This window comes from Lutra lutra, chromosome 7 (assembly GCF_902655055.1).
Source record: "Lutra lutra chromosome 7, mLutLut1.2, whole genome shotgun sequence".
NCBI lineage: Eukaryota > Metazoa > Chordata > Mammalia > Carnivora > Mustelidae > Lutra > Lutra lutra.
In genome coordinates this window covers 134,544,347-134,558,358 of record NC_062284.1, presented here as the reverse complement: position 1 = coordinate 134,558,358, position 14,012 = coordinate 134,544,347, and the positions used below count along the sequence as shown (strand labels likewise).

At 40.0% G+C, this 14,012-nt stretch overlaps 1 protein-coding gene across 12 annotated transcripts in view; it reads left to right on the top strand.

Moving 5' to 3' along the window:
* The window catches only part of RGS6 (regulator of G protein signaling 6), a 558,551-nt gene that overhangs the window by 388,636 nt on the left and 155,903 nt on the right, over positions 1–14,012 (top strand). For all 12 annotated transcript variants that reach the window (XM_047737326.1, XM_047737328.1, XM_047737337.1 and 9 more), the window contains exon 3: positions 4,047–4,146. In XM_047737326.1, coding sequence (XP_047593282.1) covers positions 4,047–4,146 — 100 coding nt within the window. The remainder of the gene's footprint in view (positions 1–4,046; positions 4,147–14,012) is intronic.

The following is a 14,012-nucleotide window of genomic DNA, read 5'->3' as shown; positions in this document are numbered from 1 at the left end:
TGAATAGCCAAGAAAATATAAGTAGATACCTTCCCATCTCCCTGGTCCCAGGAGCTGTGATCTAACAGTAGAAGATAAATCTCACCAAGTCTCCAGGAAAAGAGAAAAACACAGAGCAGCTAGGCATCAGCCGTTGTTGGACCAAAATAAATCCTGAGATGGTTGATAATCTGATTATCTGGATTGATTTCTCTGTTTCCTTCTCCACCCTCTTATGACTGAGCTGAACTTCCCCTTCAGTGCAAACGGTATTAAGTGCCTTGTATCTGAAGAGCATGTCAGCAGACACTGGTTGAAAATAAGGTGAATCTTGGATTTGTTAGAGCTTGGGGCTTAGAGTACAAGAGTTTGGGCTTTGCCACTTATTAGCCATTTTGTTCATGGAGAAATCTAACCTTTCTCAGCCTAATTTCAACATCTTTACTAAGTAACTTTTAAGACTGAGAAATAAATTAGATCATTTATTTAAAACAATACCAAGGGCAGCGTTGATCAGATGTACATGTTCTGAAATGTTTGCCGTTGTAATTTATGTAATCCCCTGGGAGCCCACTTTGGATTTTTTGGTAGGTAGGTCTGTACTCTTGGCATTTCATCAGAAACCAGGACCAATAATTAATAATAATAATAATAATAATTCAGAGGTAGTATTATTAACTGATGTTGCACAAGACCATGTTCCAGAATCAAACTCAGCTATCACAAATTTTCCTAACACAGCAACAAAATGGGCTACAGAAGAGTAGAGGCCCTGAGAATTTTTAAGTAATTGGTGGATGGTATAATTGGAATTTCTGCATCCTTAAATAGCATTGGATGTTAGCATGCCCCACCTCTAGGACTCATTGATTCTTACTGCTAAGGTTTGTGTGGCTTCAGCAAATTTTGATAGGTGCCTTTATTTTAAAGCCCCATTGCATCAGCAAACTAGAGCCACAATTTTTCTGCCTAGCAAACCACCCAAACTCAGGGGTATATAACAATAAGCTCCTGAGTGTGCAGGTCAACTGAGGCTTGACCTATCTAGCTGCAGGTAGGGTCCCTTCTGCTCCAGATGTCTCTCACCAACCACCACCCCCCACACCTTGGAAAAACTGTCTGAGACAGGAAGCCCAGAGAAGAAGGTGAGCATGACCATGCAGGTACACTGAAAGCCTCTGCTCATACCATGTTCAGTGTCTTCCCATTAGCCAGGCAAGTCACGTGGCCAAGCCCTTAAGTCCAGGGGCAGACTTTCTGCCCACTCTGAGGCTAGGGCATGGAATTGGGTAAATATTAATATTGTGGAGGAGTCAAAAATTGGGGACCAATGAACATTCTTCAACACCTCTGGTGTTGTAAACTATTGCTACAAGGTAATTGCCTTTCTGGTCACTTAAGGAGGTTGTCCTTTTGATCTGACTGTAACCTCTGATAAATAATATACCTCTTGGCACACTGTGAGCCCACATGAGAAGATAGGTCTTCTTTAATAAATACTCCCTTTTAAGATTCGGTGGTGTGATGAAATGACTACACAGAGCATGGAAGAAAAGAATTGTGGAACATTCCTCTGCACAGCCAGTCCTTAAATCCAGCCCATATCATCAGAGATTCAAAATTATTATCATCTAATGGCAAGTCAGGAGTCTAAGTGAATTGAAATATTGGCTTCCCTCCAATTCCCAATGATTTTGAGTCCATTCTATAAAAAGCATCAATGTAACTGATATATGTGGTTTCAGATAGCCCACCAGATCAAAAGCATAGATTACTTTGAAAATATGATAATTTTTATTCTAGGAATAATTCTCCTTGACTATCAGTAAGGAATACTCAGATTACTCTAAATCATCGGGTTAAGTTTAGGGGCAGTAAGGTAGGGGCACAAGCTGAGACGATTAACATGAATGTGGATGAAAAGTCTTCTTATCCTGTCTTTTAACAGAATGCAGGTCTTTAGAGGATAACCTTTATTCTCAGCCTGATATATCCACCCACTCCTTAAAGGGCCAGGAGCTTAAGATTCTTTCTCATTATCAGTGCTTTCTCAGGAAAACCTAGAAATAACCAGAGGAAAGTGGTCTTTCTGCTTGGCTGGTTTTCTGGGAATCTTACTGAGTGGCAGCCCAGCCCACAGGTTAGAAACCTGAGCTCTGAGGTCTGTGACTGTGTTTAAACTCAGCTGGGTAGCTGTGTGACTTTAAGAAGGTCGTTTAACTTCTGTAGTGGTCATTGGGGCTGCTCACAGATTGTTGGTTCCCCTTTCCTCCCGGGACCCAGAAAACTTGACCCCCTGGCTCCTTTGTGGTTGGGTGGTGCCATAGAACTAGTTCTGGTTAAAGAATTGTGAACAAAGGTGTTATATATAACTTCTTGGCTATAACATTTAATAATCAATGCAAGATTCTCCAGAATTCTCTCTTGTCCCTCTAGAACAATGATGAGCAGCATTCAAGATGGTGGCTGTTCCATCAGCCTGCGTCCCAGAGTAATCACAATGAGCAGAGTCCCCCTGGGGACCCGTGACAGACTTGAAGCAAGAGAAAAGAAATAAATTGGTTATACTCAGCCATTGTGATTTTGAAGATTATTTTTTAGAATAACTTGACCCGATCCACCCTGGTTTGATATCTGAAAAATGAGGATAACAGTGGAATCTAGCTTGTGAAGTAATCATGAAGATTAAATAGGATAATATGTGCATGTACTTAGAATAACACCTAGCACACAGTAAATTCTTAATATATTTTAGCTATTATATCTTATTATTAAGTTATTCTATATCCTAACCTAGTCTCTAATGACTTATTCATATCTATCAAACAAGTTGCCATGTAACTTTGAGAAATTCAATCTCAAATTGCAATACAAGTAGGTTAGACTAGATAGGCAAGAGTTTTAGCTTTCTGGACTTAAAGTTATGTGCAACTTTTTTTTTTTTTTAAAGATTTTATTTTTATTTATTTGACACAGAGAGATCACAAGTAGACGGAGAGGCAGGCAGAGAGAGAGAGAGAGGGAAGCAGGCTCCCTGCTGAGCAGAGAGCCCGATGCGGGCCTCGATCCCAGGACCCTGAGATCATGACCTGAGCCGAAGGCAGCGGCTTAACCCACTGAGCCACCCAGGCGCCCAATTATGTGCAACTTTTATGGCACTGCTCAGAGGATCACCCTTGTGTTTCAGATATTCTGTTGCTTAGGGGAGTGAGATCTGTGGTAAAATCAAGCATCATCTTTGCCCCTTTCCTGGTGCCCTCTACCCCCCAACTCCCCAAACAATAAGATCTGTGTCCTTGTCACAGATTGTTCTGTATCCTATTCTAAATCTTTCTGCACAGAAAATTACATCTGGCTTGTAAATTCTTCACTACAAATTGGTTTCCCAATTTATGCACCTACATCTTTAGTAGTCTATCTTCTCTCTCAGTTCTGTGTTCAACATACATACCTAATATCTTGTTTTATTAGTTAAATCTCACTGGGTTCAAGCCACAGCCCCCAAGGCTGTGGTGGTCTTCTTTAGTCCAAAAGGGGAAGATTCTCTCCTTGTTCCACTTTAATCTTGGCGTAAAGTGATCACCCTCACACCATCACAATCAGCCACTGAAACCTCTCCTCTAATTTCTCTGGATTAGAACTTTTCATGTCTTAATTTATAGTATTTCTTTTTCTCCTGTGTGACTCTACCTGGATCCTGCACTGGTCCCAAAGGTCAGGTGCTTCATACTGTTCAGCCTATATATAAACCAAATCTAGGAAAAGGAGGAGTTTCATTGCATATTAAATTACAAGTTGGATTTCATTAGGAATCCTAATATTTCTCCCTCCTTACCTTCTTTATCTAGGTGTCTGTTCTTCTAGAGACTGCACTTTATGCTGTTATATATAACCTCATGGCCTCTCTCCCACCCCCAGTGCTTGGTTTATTACAGATCCTGCTACTGTGTTTATTGTCTGTCTAGGTGGAGGCCTTTTTTTATTGCTATTGTTCATATATGTTCATTTTGGCTATTAATAAACTATTACTTTATGGGAGGAAATGACACTTCTTTATCCTCTTTCAGATCGAAGACATCATTACGAAGATGCAAGATGACAAGACAGGTGGTGTGCCCATCAGAACAGTCAAGAGCTTTCTCTCCAAAATTCCCAGTGTTGTCACAGGTAAACATTCTCCTTACAAATGTTGGTGGCAATAGGAAAAGTCTGCTGAAGGGTTGTATAGTCTTGATTGTGCCCTGAGGTGTGTCTAAGAATTTGTGACTAGTAAAGATGATACATTCAATGTGCTTCTTAAACAAAGTCAAGTTCTGGTCATGGTTTTCAGAAGCTACTCTTTGCCAGTGATTCAGAATTGTTTTACCATGCCCAGCCCTTTTGTGTATGGGTTGAGGCTTCTGGAAAGAAACAAGCTCATTAATGAACTGGATAGCCCATCAGCAATTTGACCTATGACATGTACACAAGCATAGATATATTAAAGAAAGTATTTTAGTTTTAAACAAGCTTTAAGAAAGTCCTACATTCAAATTCTACAAAATGCTTTTAGGTTTCTAACTTACTGTACTTGAACTCTGAAAAGAAATGGTTTTAGTATATTTTTCTGCATTACTTTGAGGATTTTGTGTGTTTTGTATGCTCAGACATTTTTTAAATTAATTATGAAGTATATCAAATGCATGGATATAGTTTCAGATATAATACTAAAACAGGCCACCCATGTCCACCACCCTGCCTCCTAAATAATGTTTCATCAGTATCTTAGAGCCCCTCGTGAGCCTAATGGATGACATCTGCCTCCTTTCCACCACAAGTACCACTATCTACTCTTATCCTTATCAGTTTGTTGCTTTTCTTCATGATTTTAACCACTTAGGCATGCGTCCCTTATACCTAAACAAATAACCAAATAAGTTAAGATAAAATTTTAGGTACTTCCCTCATTATCAAAATATAGTTATTTGCTTTTCAAATTATAGAATAATTAAAATAAAAAATACTGACAATACCAAGTGCTACTGAGGTTATGGAGCAACTGGAACTCTCACACACTGCTGGCGAAAGGTAAAAATGCAGCTACTCTGGAAAATGTTAGACAAATGCTTACCATATGACCAAGAAATCCCACTCCTTGGTATTTATCTGAGAGAAATGAAAATGTGCATGTAGACGAAAACTCATGAGTATTTAGAACAACATTATTTATAATCTCCAAAGCCTGGACACAACCTAAATGCCCTTCAATGTGTGAATGAATAAACAAACTGTGGTAAACCCATATTCATCAATAAAAAGGAGTGAACTATTGATACAGACACCAACTTAGATGAACCTCAAAGTTATTTTTCTGAGTGAAAGAAGCCAGTCTCAAAAGATTTTATTCTATATGATTCCATTTTTGTGACATTCTAAACAAGCCCAAAACTCTAGTGATGGAGACAGATCAGTGGTTGCCAAAGATTGAGAGCTGAGGGAGCATATGACTATAAAGGGATTACATGAAGGAATTATTTAAGGTTACAGTGAAACTATTCTGTATCCTGATTGTGGTGGTGATGGTGACATTAATTTACATGTAGGTTAAAATTCATAGAACAGCAGACAAAAAAAAAAGAATCAATATTATATGTGACCTTAAAAAAATAAGTAAATTCAACTGAGGTACCTATAAGTATCCTAACTCATTATTCAGACTGTCACTGTTTGAACTCAGGTAGGTACCAAATAGATCTGGATAATGAAGGATGATTGTATTGTTAGTTTGCTCTAATCTTGAAATTTATTTAAATGGAATTATAATATTGGCTATGATATATTTTTTCATACATTTCTGGATTTTGTTTGATAAAATGTTGTTTAGGATCTTCAAATCTATTTCCCTGGGAAGATTAGTTTGTTCTTATTACCCTCCTTGCTGGTTTGGGTATCAAATTTCTGCTAGACTCCTAAGATGAACCATGGAGTATTACTTTTGTTGATAATATGTTGTTCTCTGAAAAATGTTTTAATCTTTAATCTAGATTTTAGGTGTTTCATTTCAATTATTTTTTTTATCTTTAGAAGTTTCATCTGTTTTTTTTCCCAGTATACTTGGTCATTCATTCAACACATATTTATTGGGTGCTTACTATTTTCTAAACATTGCTGGGCAGTGGAGATTTGGAAATAAATGAAAAAAATCAAAATTTCTGTTCATGAAATTTTAGATTCTAATAGAGGACACAACAAAATAAATAAGAAAGATTTTTAGAACTTGAGGTAGAGATAAAAGCCAAAGAGAAAAATAAAGTGTGAAAGGGGGATAGTAGTGTTGCAACTTTGGAACGGGAGGCCAAAAAAAATTCTCTGAAGAGAATGGCTAAAATTAACAAGTCAGGAAATGACAGATGCTGGCGAGGATGCGGAGAAAGGGGAACCCTCCTACACTGTTGGTGGGAATGCAAGCTGGTGCAACCACTCTGGAAAACAGCATGGAGGTTCCTCAAAATGTTGAAAATAGAACTACCCTAAGACCCAGCAATTGCACTGCTGGGTATTTACCCTAAAGATACAAACATAGTGATACGAAGGGGCACATGCACCCGAATGTTTATAGCAGCAATGTCTACAATAGCCAAAGTATGGAAAGAACCTAGATGTCCATCTACAGACGAATGGATAAAGAAGATGTGGTATGTATACACAATGGAATACTATGCAGCCATCAAAAGAAATGAAATCTTGCCATTTGCGACGACGTGGATGGAACTAGAGGGTATCATGCTTAGCGAAATAAGTCAATCGGAGAAAGACAACTATCATATGATCTCCCTGATATGAGGGAGAGGAGATGCAACATGGGGGGTCGAGGGGGTAGGAGAAGAGTAAATGAAACAAGATGGGATTGGGAGGGAGACAAACCATAAGTGACTCTTAATCTCACAAAACAAAGTGAGGGTTGATGGGGGGAGGGGGTTGGGAGAGGGGGTGGGGTTATGGATATCGGGGAGGGTATGTGCTATGGTGAGTGTTGTGAAGTGTGTAAACCTGGCGATTCGCAGACCTGTACCCCTGGGGATAAAAATATATGTTTATAAAGCTGTAAAAAAAAAAAAAAAGAAAGAAAGGATGAATCCCCAAGTTTTGTAGCAACATGGACGGGACTGGAAGAGATTATGCTGAGTGAAATAAGTCAAGCAGAGAGAGTCAATTATCATATGGTTTCACTTATTTGTGGAGCATAACAAATAGCATGGAGGACAAGGGGAGATGGAGAGGAGAAGGGAGTTGAGGGAAATTGGAAGGGGAGGTGAACCATGAGAGACTATGGACTCTGAAAAACGATCTGAGAATTTTGAAGGGGTGGGGGGTGGGAGGTTGGGGGCACCAGGTGGTGGGTATTGTAGAGGGCACGGATTGCATGGAGCACTGGGTGTGGTGCAAAAATAATGAATACTGTTATGCTGAAAAAAAAAAAATTAAAAAAAAAAAAAAAAGAAGATGTGGTATATATACACAATGGAATACTATGCAGCCATCAAAAGAAATGAAATCTTGCCATTTGCGACGACGTGGATGGAACTAGAGGGTATCATGCTTAGCGAAATAAGTCAATCGGAGAAAGACAACTATCATATGATCTCCCTGATATGAGGGAGAGGAGATGCAACATGGGGGTTTGAGGGGGTAGGAGAAGAATAAATGTAACAAGATGGGATTGGGAGGGAGACAAACCATAAGTGACTCTTAATCTCACAAAACAAACTGAGGGTTGATGGGGGGAGGGGGGTTGGGAGGGGGGTGTGGGGTTATGGATATCGGGGAGGGTATGTGTTATGGTGAGTGCTGTGAAGTGTGTAAACCTGGCAATTCGCAGACTTGTACCCCTGGGGATAAAAATATATGTTTATTAAAAATAAAATTTAAAAAAAAATTCTCTGAAGAGGTAATATTTGAGTAAAGATGGAAGGGAGATGAAAGATTGAAACATGTGGATATTGAGAGAGAAAGCATTCCAGAAAGCAAGGGCTAAGTCTCCAAGGCAGGCTTGTTCTGGCGTATAAAAATCCACAAAAGAAACAGAAGGAGCAGCTGGTGACAGAGAGGAAAATGAGGAGGACATGGTTTCTTGGAAGCCAGACTCTCTAGAAAGTGTTTCAAGGAAGAATGGAGTGATCCACTGTGTAAAAAGCTGCTGATAATCAAGTAAAAGAAGCACCGAGAATCAACCTTGAACTTAGCAACAATTGAATTCAACTGCTGACCTTGATAAATGCACATTCCACGAAGCATCTGGGGAAAGGGACCGTAAAAAGCCTTACTGGAGTGGGTTCAAGCCAGAATGGGAGGTAGTGAGTCTAATTAATTTTTGAAGTTTTCCTTAAAAGGAAGAAATGCAGTAGAATCTAGAGGGGTAAATGGAGTCAGGACATGTAGGTTTTTAAGTAATATGAAGTTGACATGCTTGTGTGATGATGGCAATGACTCACTAAAGAGGGGGAAATGCTGCAGGAGATACAGGAAAAAGTTAAGAAGTGATGTCATTGAATAGGTCAGAGATTGAATCTCGTGCATGTTAGTTGGGTGGTTCTAGCTAGAAATATGTACAATTTATTCATAGAAAGAGGAGTAGAGGCACAGTAGATGCACAGAGTTGCAAATAACCATGGTGGGGTAGTAGGAGCTTGTAGGAGTCTCCTTCGAATTGTTTCTATTTTCTTAGTAATATGGAAAGGAGAGAAGGTGGAAATGTTAGGTTTGAGAAGAGATTAGAATCTGGGGAATAGTCATCTAGGAATGTAAAGAGATTGCCTGGTCTAAGGAAAAGAGTTTGACTGTGAGGTAGCATTAAGGACCCTCTTGAGATTATTAATATTTATGAATTTAAAGAGGAGCGATTCTTTCTCCAGGCACATTTAGCCCTCTGGATTTGGACATGTATCAGGTAGAAAGCTAGACTTAATTAAGGCTATAGCAAGTATGAGAGTATAATAAATCAAGAGAGAGGCAAGAGAATAACTGAAATGATTGACCATTAAATTTTAACTGAGTGGGATGGAAGTGAGACATGAGATGGGTGAGGAACAGTGAGGTATAGGGATGACCATAAACTTAGCAGTCTAGTGAAAAAGGAGTTTTGGAGTTGGAGGCCAAAGTAAGAGCTAGAAATGTAGGGAGTGGTGATTGGATAGTGGAATATTTGAAATTGGGATTATGGAGGAATTGCAATGTATTGGTGGTCACAGATATGAGGTATGACCATGGCAATAAATGACTGAGATAAAAAGCTTTTATTGATAAATAGGTTAGAGTGAAATAAGTAGAGTGACGGTTTGTTGGGGAATAAAACTCTGGCAGGATCTCCGTATTCCCACTCCAGCTCTAGCTTCCAGCCTCCACCTACCTACATGCCAGTTTGGACAATGAGGTCTTGGTGGGCATGCTCGGCCTCCTCTGGCCCTTGGGGGCCTCTGTCTTCCTGACTTTGTAATTAATTTGTAATTAATAAATATTTCATGGAGAAATACTTTGAAGCTAAAAAATAAAAATAAAAAAATAAATGACTGAGATAGGATGGAGGTAGAAGAGAGGAGGTCAAGGAACTAAGGGGCCATGATTTGGGAAGACTGAGCTATGTGGATATTGAAAAATCTAAAAAAAAATCTAAAAAATCTAAAAAAATATCAGGGGTTTGTTAGAGAGGGTGATTGTGAGTCTGTGGTTAAAATCTTCATGGAAGGGTGCCTGGGTGGCTCAGTCGTTAAGCATCTGCTTTTGGCTCAGATCATGATTCCAGGATCCCATATCAGGCTTCCTGATCAGGGGGGAGCCTGCTTTTCCCTCTCCTACTCCTTCTGCTTCTGTTCCCTCTCTTGCTGTATCTTTGTCTGTCAGATAAATAAATAAAATCTTATAAAATAAATAAATAAAAATAAAATCTTCATGGAACTAGAGACAGAGGCCTAGGCATCAGTAGGTGACTTTCACAACAAGAGGTATGGGTGGTTTAATCTGATGTCATGAGAGTCAAACTTATTGTTTTTGGGAGAAGAGACAGGGAATGAAGACATTCTAAAAGAAGACATGAGCAGCTAGGGTGTCACTTACCTGCCTTCAAACCTATGATGTGTAAGGCATGGGAGGGAAAATAGTCACCACCTTAGAGGACTGCAGGAAACCAGGGCCGTTGAAGGAAGAGCAAGAAGATGAAGGGAGTATTAACTGAAAATGGTGAGGATATGAACAATTGTATGTATGACTGACCATGAGTCACAGAAGGCAAGTAAAAGCCATTGAGGAAATGGTATACATATAACCTGGGTAATAAATGTCCACGGTTGCTATATACCAGGCACTAGAGTAGTCACGGGGATGAAAAGGCAAGTAAAAACCTAGTCTCTGCTTTTTGAAAGCTGTTAATCTAATGAAAGAAACAAACACAGGTAGACCAATAATTATATGAGCTATGTGTTATGGTAGAAAAAATGAACAAAGCTCAAAAGAAAGAATCATGAGTTTTTCTTGAGGAGCTCTAGAACATTTCTCCGAGGCTGTATATCCGTTTTCTATTACTGCATAACCAGCCACCACAAACCATAATGATTTTTTTAGTTCTCGTGATCATGATTCCATGAATTAGTGATCCTGGTAATTCTTCTGATGGTCTTACCGCTGAGGCCCTTGTCATCTGATGGTTCAGTGGAGACTAGAAGTCTATCACGGTCTTATTCATTTCTTTGGCAGTGGTGCTTACTCTCAGATGGTTTCAGTTCTCCTCTGTGTCACCTTGTGTCACCCAGAAAGTTAGACTGGGCTTCTTCACAGCCCGATTCTCTCAGAGTTCTAAGGGGGAAAGGGAAAAACTACAAGTCTTCTTAAGGCCTAAGCTCCAGAACTCATGCAATGTTAAGTGCATGCAATCTGTTCTTCAAAGCTAATCACAAAACCAGCCTAGATTGAAGAGGATGGAGAAACCAACTCTACCTTCTGGTATAGGAATAGAATGTCACACTGACCTAGGGAGACATGATTCTTTAGAGGCCATTATTATAATGACCTACCATATGAAATCATTTTAGAACTGGATCTTAAACTCAGTTTAAAATTGGGGAAGGTCATTCCAGGCAGAGAAAATAGAATTTTCATGGACTCAAATGCATGAAAAGTATGACAGTTTGCAGCAGAAATGAGCTCGTTTATTTTTTTTTTCAAGAAGCCCAGTTATATTTTTACATCAAGAATCAAAATGCTACTGATGCAGACTTCAGCCTATCACTCACATTTATGTGGTTATATTTTAAAACACGTGTGTGTGTCTGTATTTGAAGAGAGGAGCACATTGACAGAACATCCAGAAGAATTAACCTTAATAACAGACTATAGGGGGGCCTGAGTGGTTCAGTTGGTTAAGTGTCTGCCTTTGGCTCAGGTCATGATCTTAGGGTCCTTGGACCAAGGCCCAGATCAGGCTCCCTGCTCAGTGGGGAGCCCACTTCTCCCTCACCTTTTGCCACTCCCTCTGCTTGTGCTCTCTCACTCTCTTTCTCTCTGTCAAAAAAATAAAATAAATAAAATCTTTAAAAAGATAACAGATAAAGCAAAGGAACTTGACTTATAGACTTTATCCCAAAGGTAATGGTTTTAAATAGGAGGGACATCACATCCATGTGTTAGAAGCATCCCAATGTTCATAGCAACAATGTCTGCAATAGCCAAACTGTGGAGGAAGCTGAGATATCCTTCAGCAGATGAACAAATAATATGCAGTGGAATATTACTCAGCCATCAGAAAGGATGAATACCTACTATTTACATTGATATGGATGGAACTGTAGGGTATTATGCTAAGTGAAGTAAGTCAGAGAAAGAGAGTTGTCATATGGTTTCACTCACATGTAGAATATAAGAAATAGTGCAGAAGATCATAGGAGAAGGGAAGGAAAACTGAATGGGAAGAAATCAGAGGAGACAAACCTGACTCTGGAAAACAAGCTGAGGGTTGTGGAAGGGGAGGTGGATGGGGGATGGGACAACTGGGCAATGGGCATTAAGGAGGGCACGTGACTGATGAGCACTGGGTATTATACGCAACTGATGAATTATTGAACTCTACATCTGAATCTAATGATGTACCATATGTTGGCTAATTGAATTTAAATTTTTTTTTAAAGAAGCAGGAAGAGACAGGAAACATGAAAACTAGTTAGTGAATCTTTAGATGAGGGAGTCTAAGCAGGAAATCAGGAGCCAGAGTGTCAACTGGAGTCACAGCTTTAGAGCTGCTCCACATTTAATCTTCACAAAAGTCCTGTAAGAAGTGTTATCTCCATTGTACAGAGAGGGACCCACTAGTTCAAGAGCATAAGTTACTTTTCCAAGGTCACATAGCTTATTAATCCCAGGACCACCCCCCCTCCAGTGACCCCTGTGAAAGAATAATGACTATAAGATTCTGAGGGAAAGATGGAATAAAAGATTGATAGGACTTGGTGACTAGATGTCGTGCAAAGGGGGACTCATTCAAAATGGGATCCCAGTTAACAGGATGGATTGGATACATTCATCTTTTTCTCTTTTGACACTCCTCAAAAATGATAAAAAGGATTTTTTTTTTTAGATTTTATTTATTTGACAGAGAGAGAGAGATCACAAGTAGGCAGAGAGGCAGGCAGAGAGAGAGAGAGGGAAGCAGGCTCCCTGCTGAGCAGAGAGCCTGATGTGGAGCTCGATCCCAGGACCCTGAGATCATGACCTGAGCCGAAGGCAGAGGCTTTAACCCACTGAGCCACCCAGGCACCCCAATAATAAAGGATTTTTTAAAGATGTAATCCCAGAGTTGGATGCCATTATGTAACAATACAATGTGAAAAGTAAACATCTTGGATGAGATATCCTTTAAAGGTAGTCCATACAAAAGACAACCAATGCCTCACTCTCAAGATGTGCAGGTATGTGGGGCGCCTGGGTGGCTCAGTAGGTTAAGCCTCTGCCTTCAGCTCGGGTCATGATGGAGTCCCTCATCAGGCTCTCTGCTCAGCAGGGAGCCTGCTTCCCCCTCTCTCTCTGCCTGCCTCTCTGCCTACTGGTGATTTCTCTCTCTGTGTGTCAAATAAATAAATAAAATTTAAAAAAAAAAAGATGTGCAGGTATGTGAGATACTCACGGAGAAATATGTCCTAACACATGTCCCAACACAGCAGACAGCAACAACAAAATTTAGGGGTCTAAAAAGCAAATGGATTCATGGTAACTGGCACAGCTCTGAGACAATGTAACCATCACTAGTCAGTGCAGAGCTAAAAAACAACTCTATTTATATGATAGAGTCCTCAAAAGGCTCAGATACTAGTAGTTCTATCTTGTTAGAATGCATTTTGCTAACATACTATCCTTCTGCTTAACCACCATTGCCTGAGCCGGTCACTAAGTCAGTGTCTACTGTTGAGTGCTAGCAGGTCCCGCACAGCAGCATAGCTCAGGCTGGAGTTGAAATTGCCTCTAACACCACTCAAACTCCAGGACAAAAGATAAATCTCATGTTCAACCTGTTCAAGGTAGCAACCATGACATTCAGCCATCACCTGCTGTGACACAGGGAACAGTTAGCAGTTGGAATACAGGAACCTCATCTGGCAATGCCAACAAGCACAGAAGAACTTAAGTCTGCACCCATGGGTACTCAGCAGCCACAGACTGAAACAGAATCTAGCTGTAAAGTTGTTGGATGGATGGAGTCACAGTTGTAGCCAATCCCATGAGCATTATGTTTAAACCCATAGCCAGAGTGCTAGCACCACCACAGCAGCCCCAAGCTTTTACCTCCACCAACCTCCTCTAGAGAAAAATCTGGGATGATATTTTAGGAAAACATTACACCTCTTCAATGCTCCTCAAGTTGCTGGTACCAGAGTAGAGAGCTACATCCAAGGAAAATCTGGATAGAGACCTTCTGGTACTAAACCCAAGGTGGAAATCCATGAATCTACGGCCATTCTGTTACTGTGCCAATGGAGACTGTGTGGACAAAATGGCAATGAGCCCACATTGCAGCC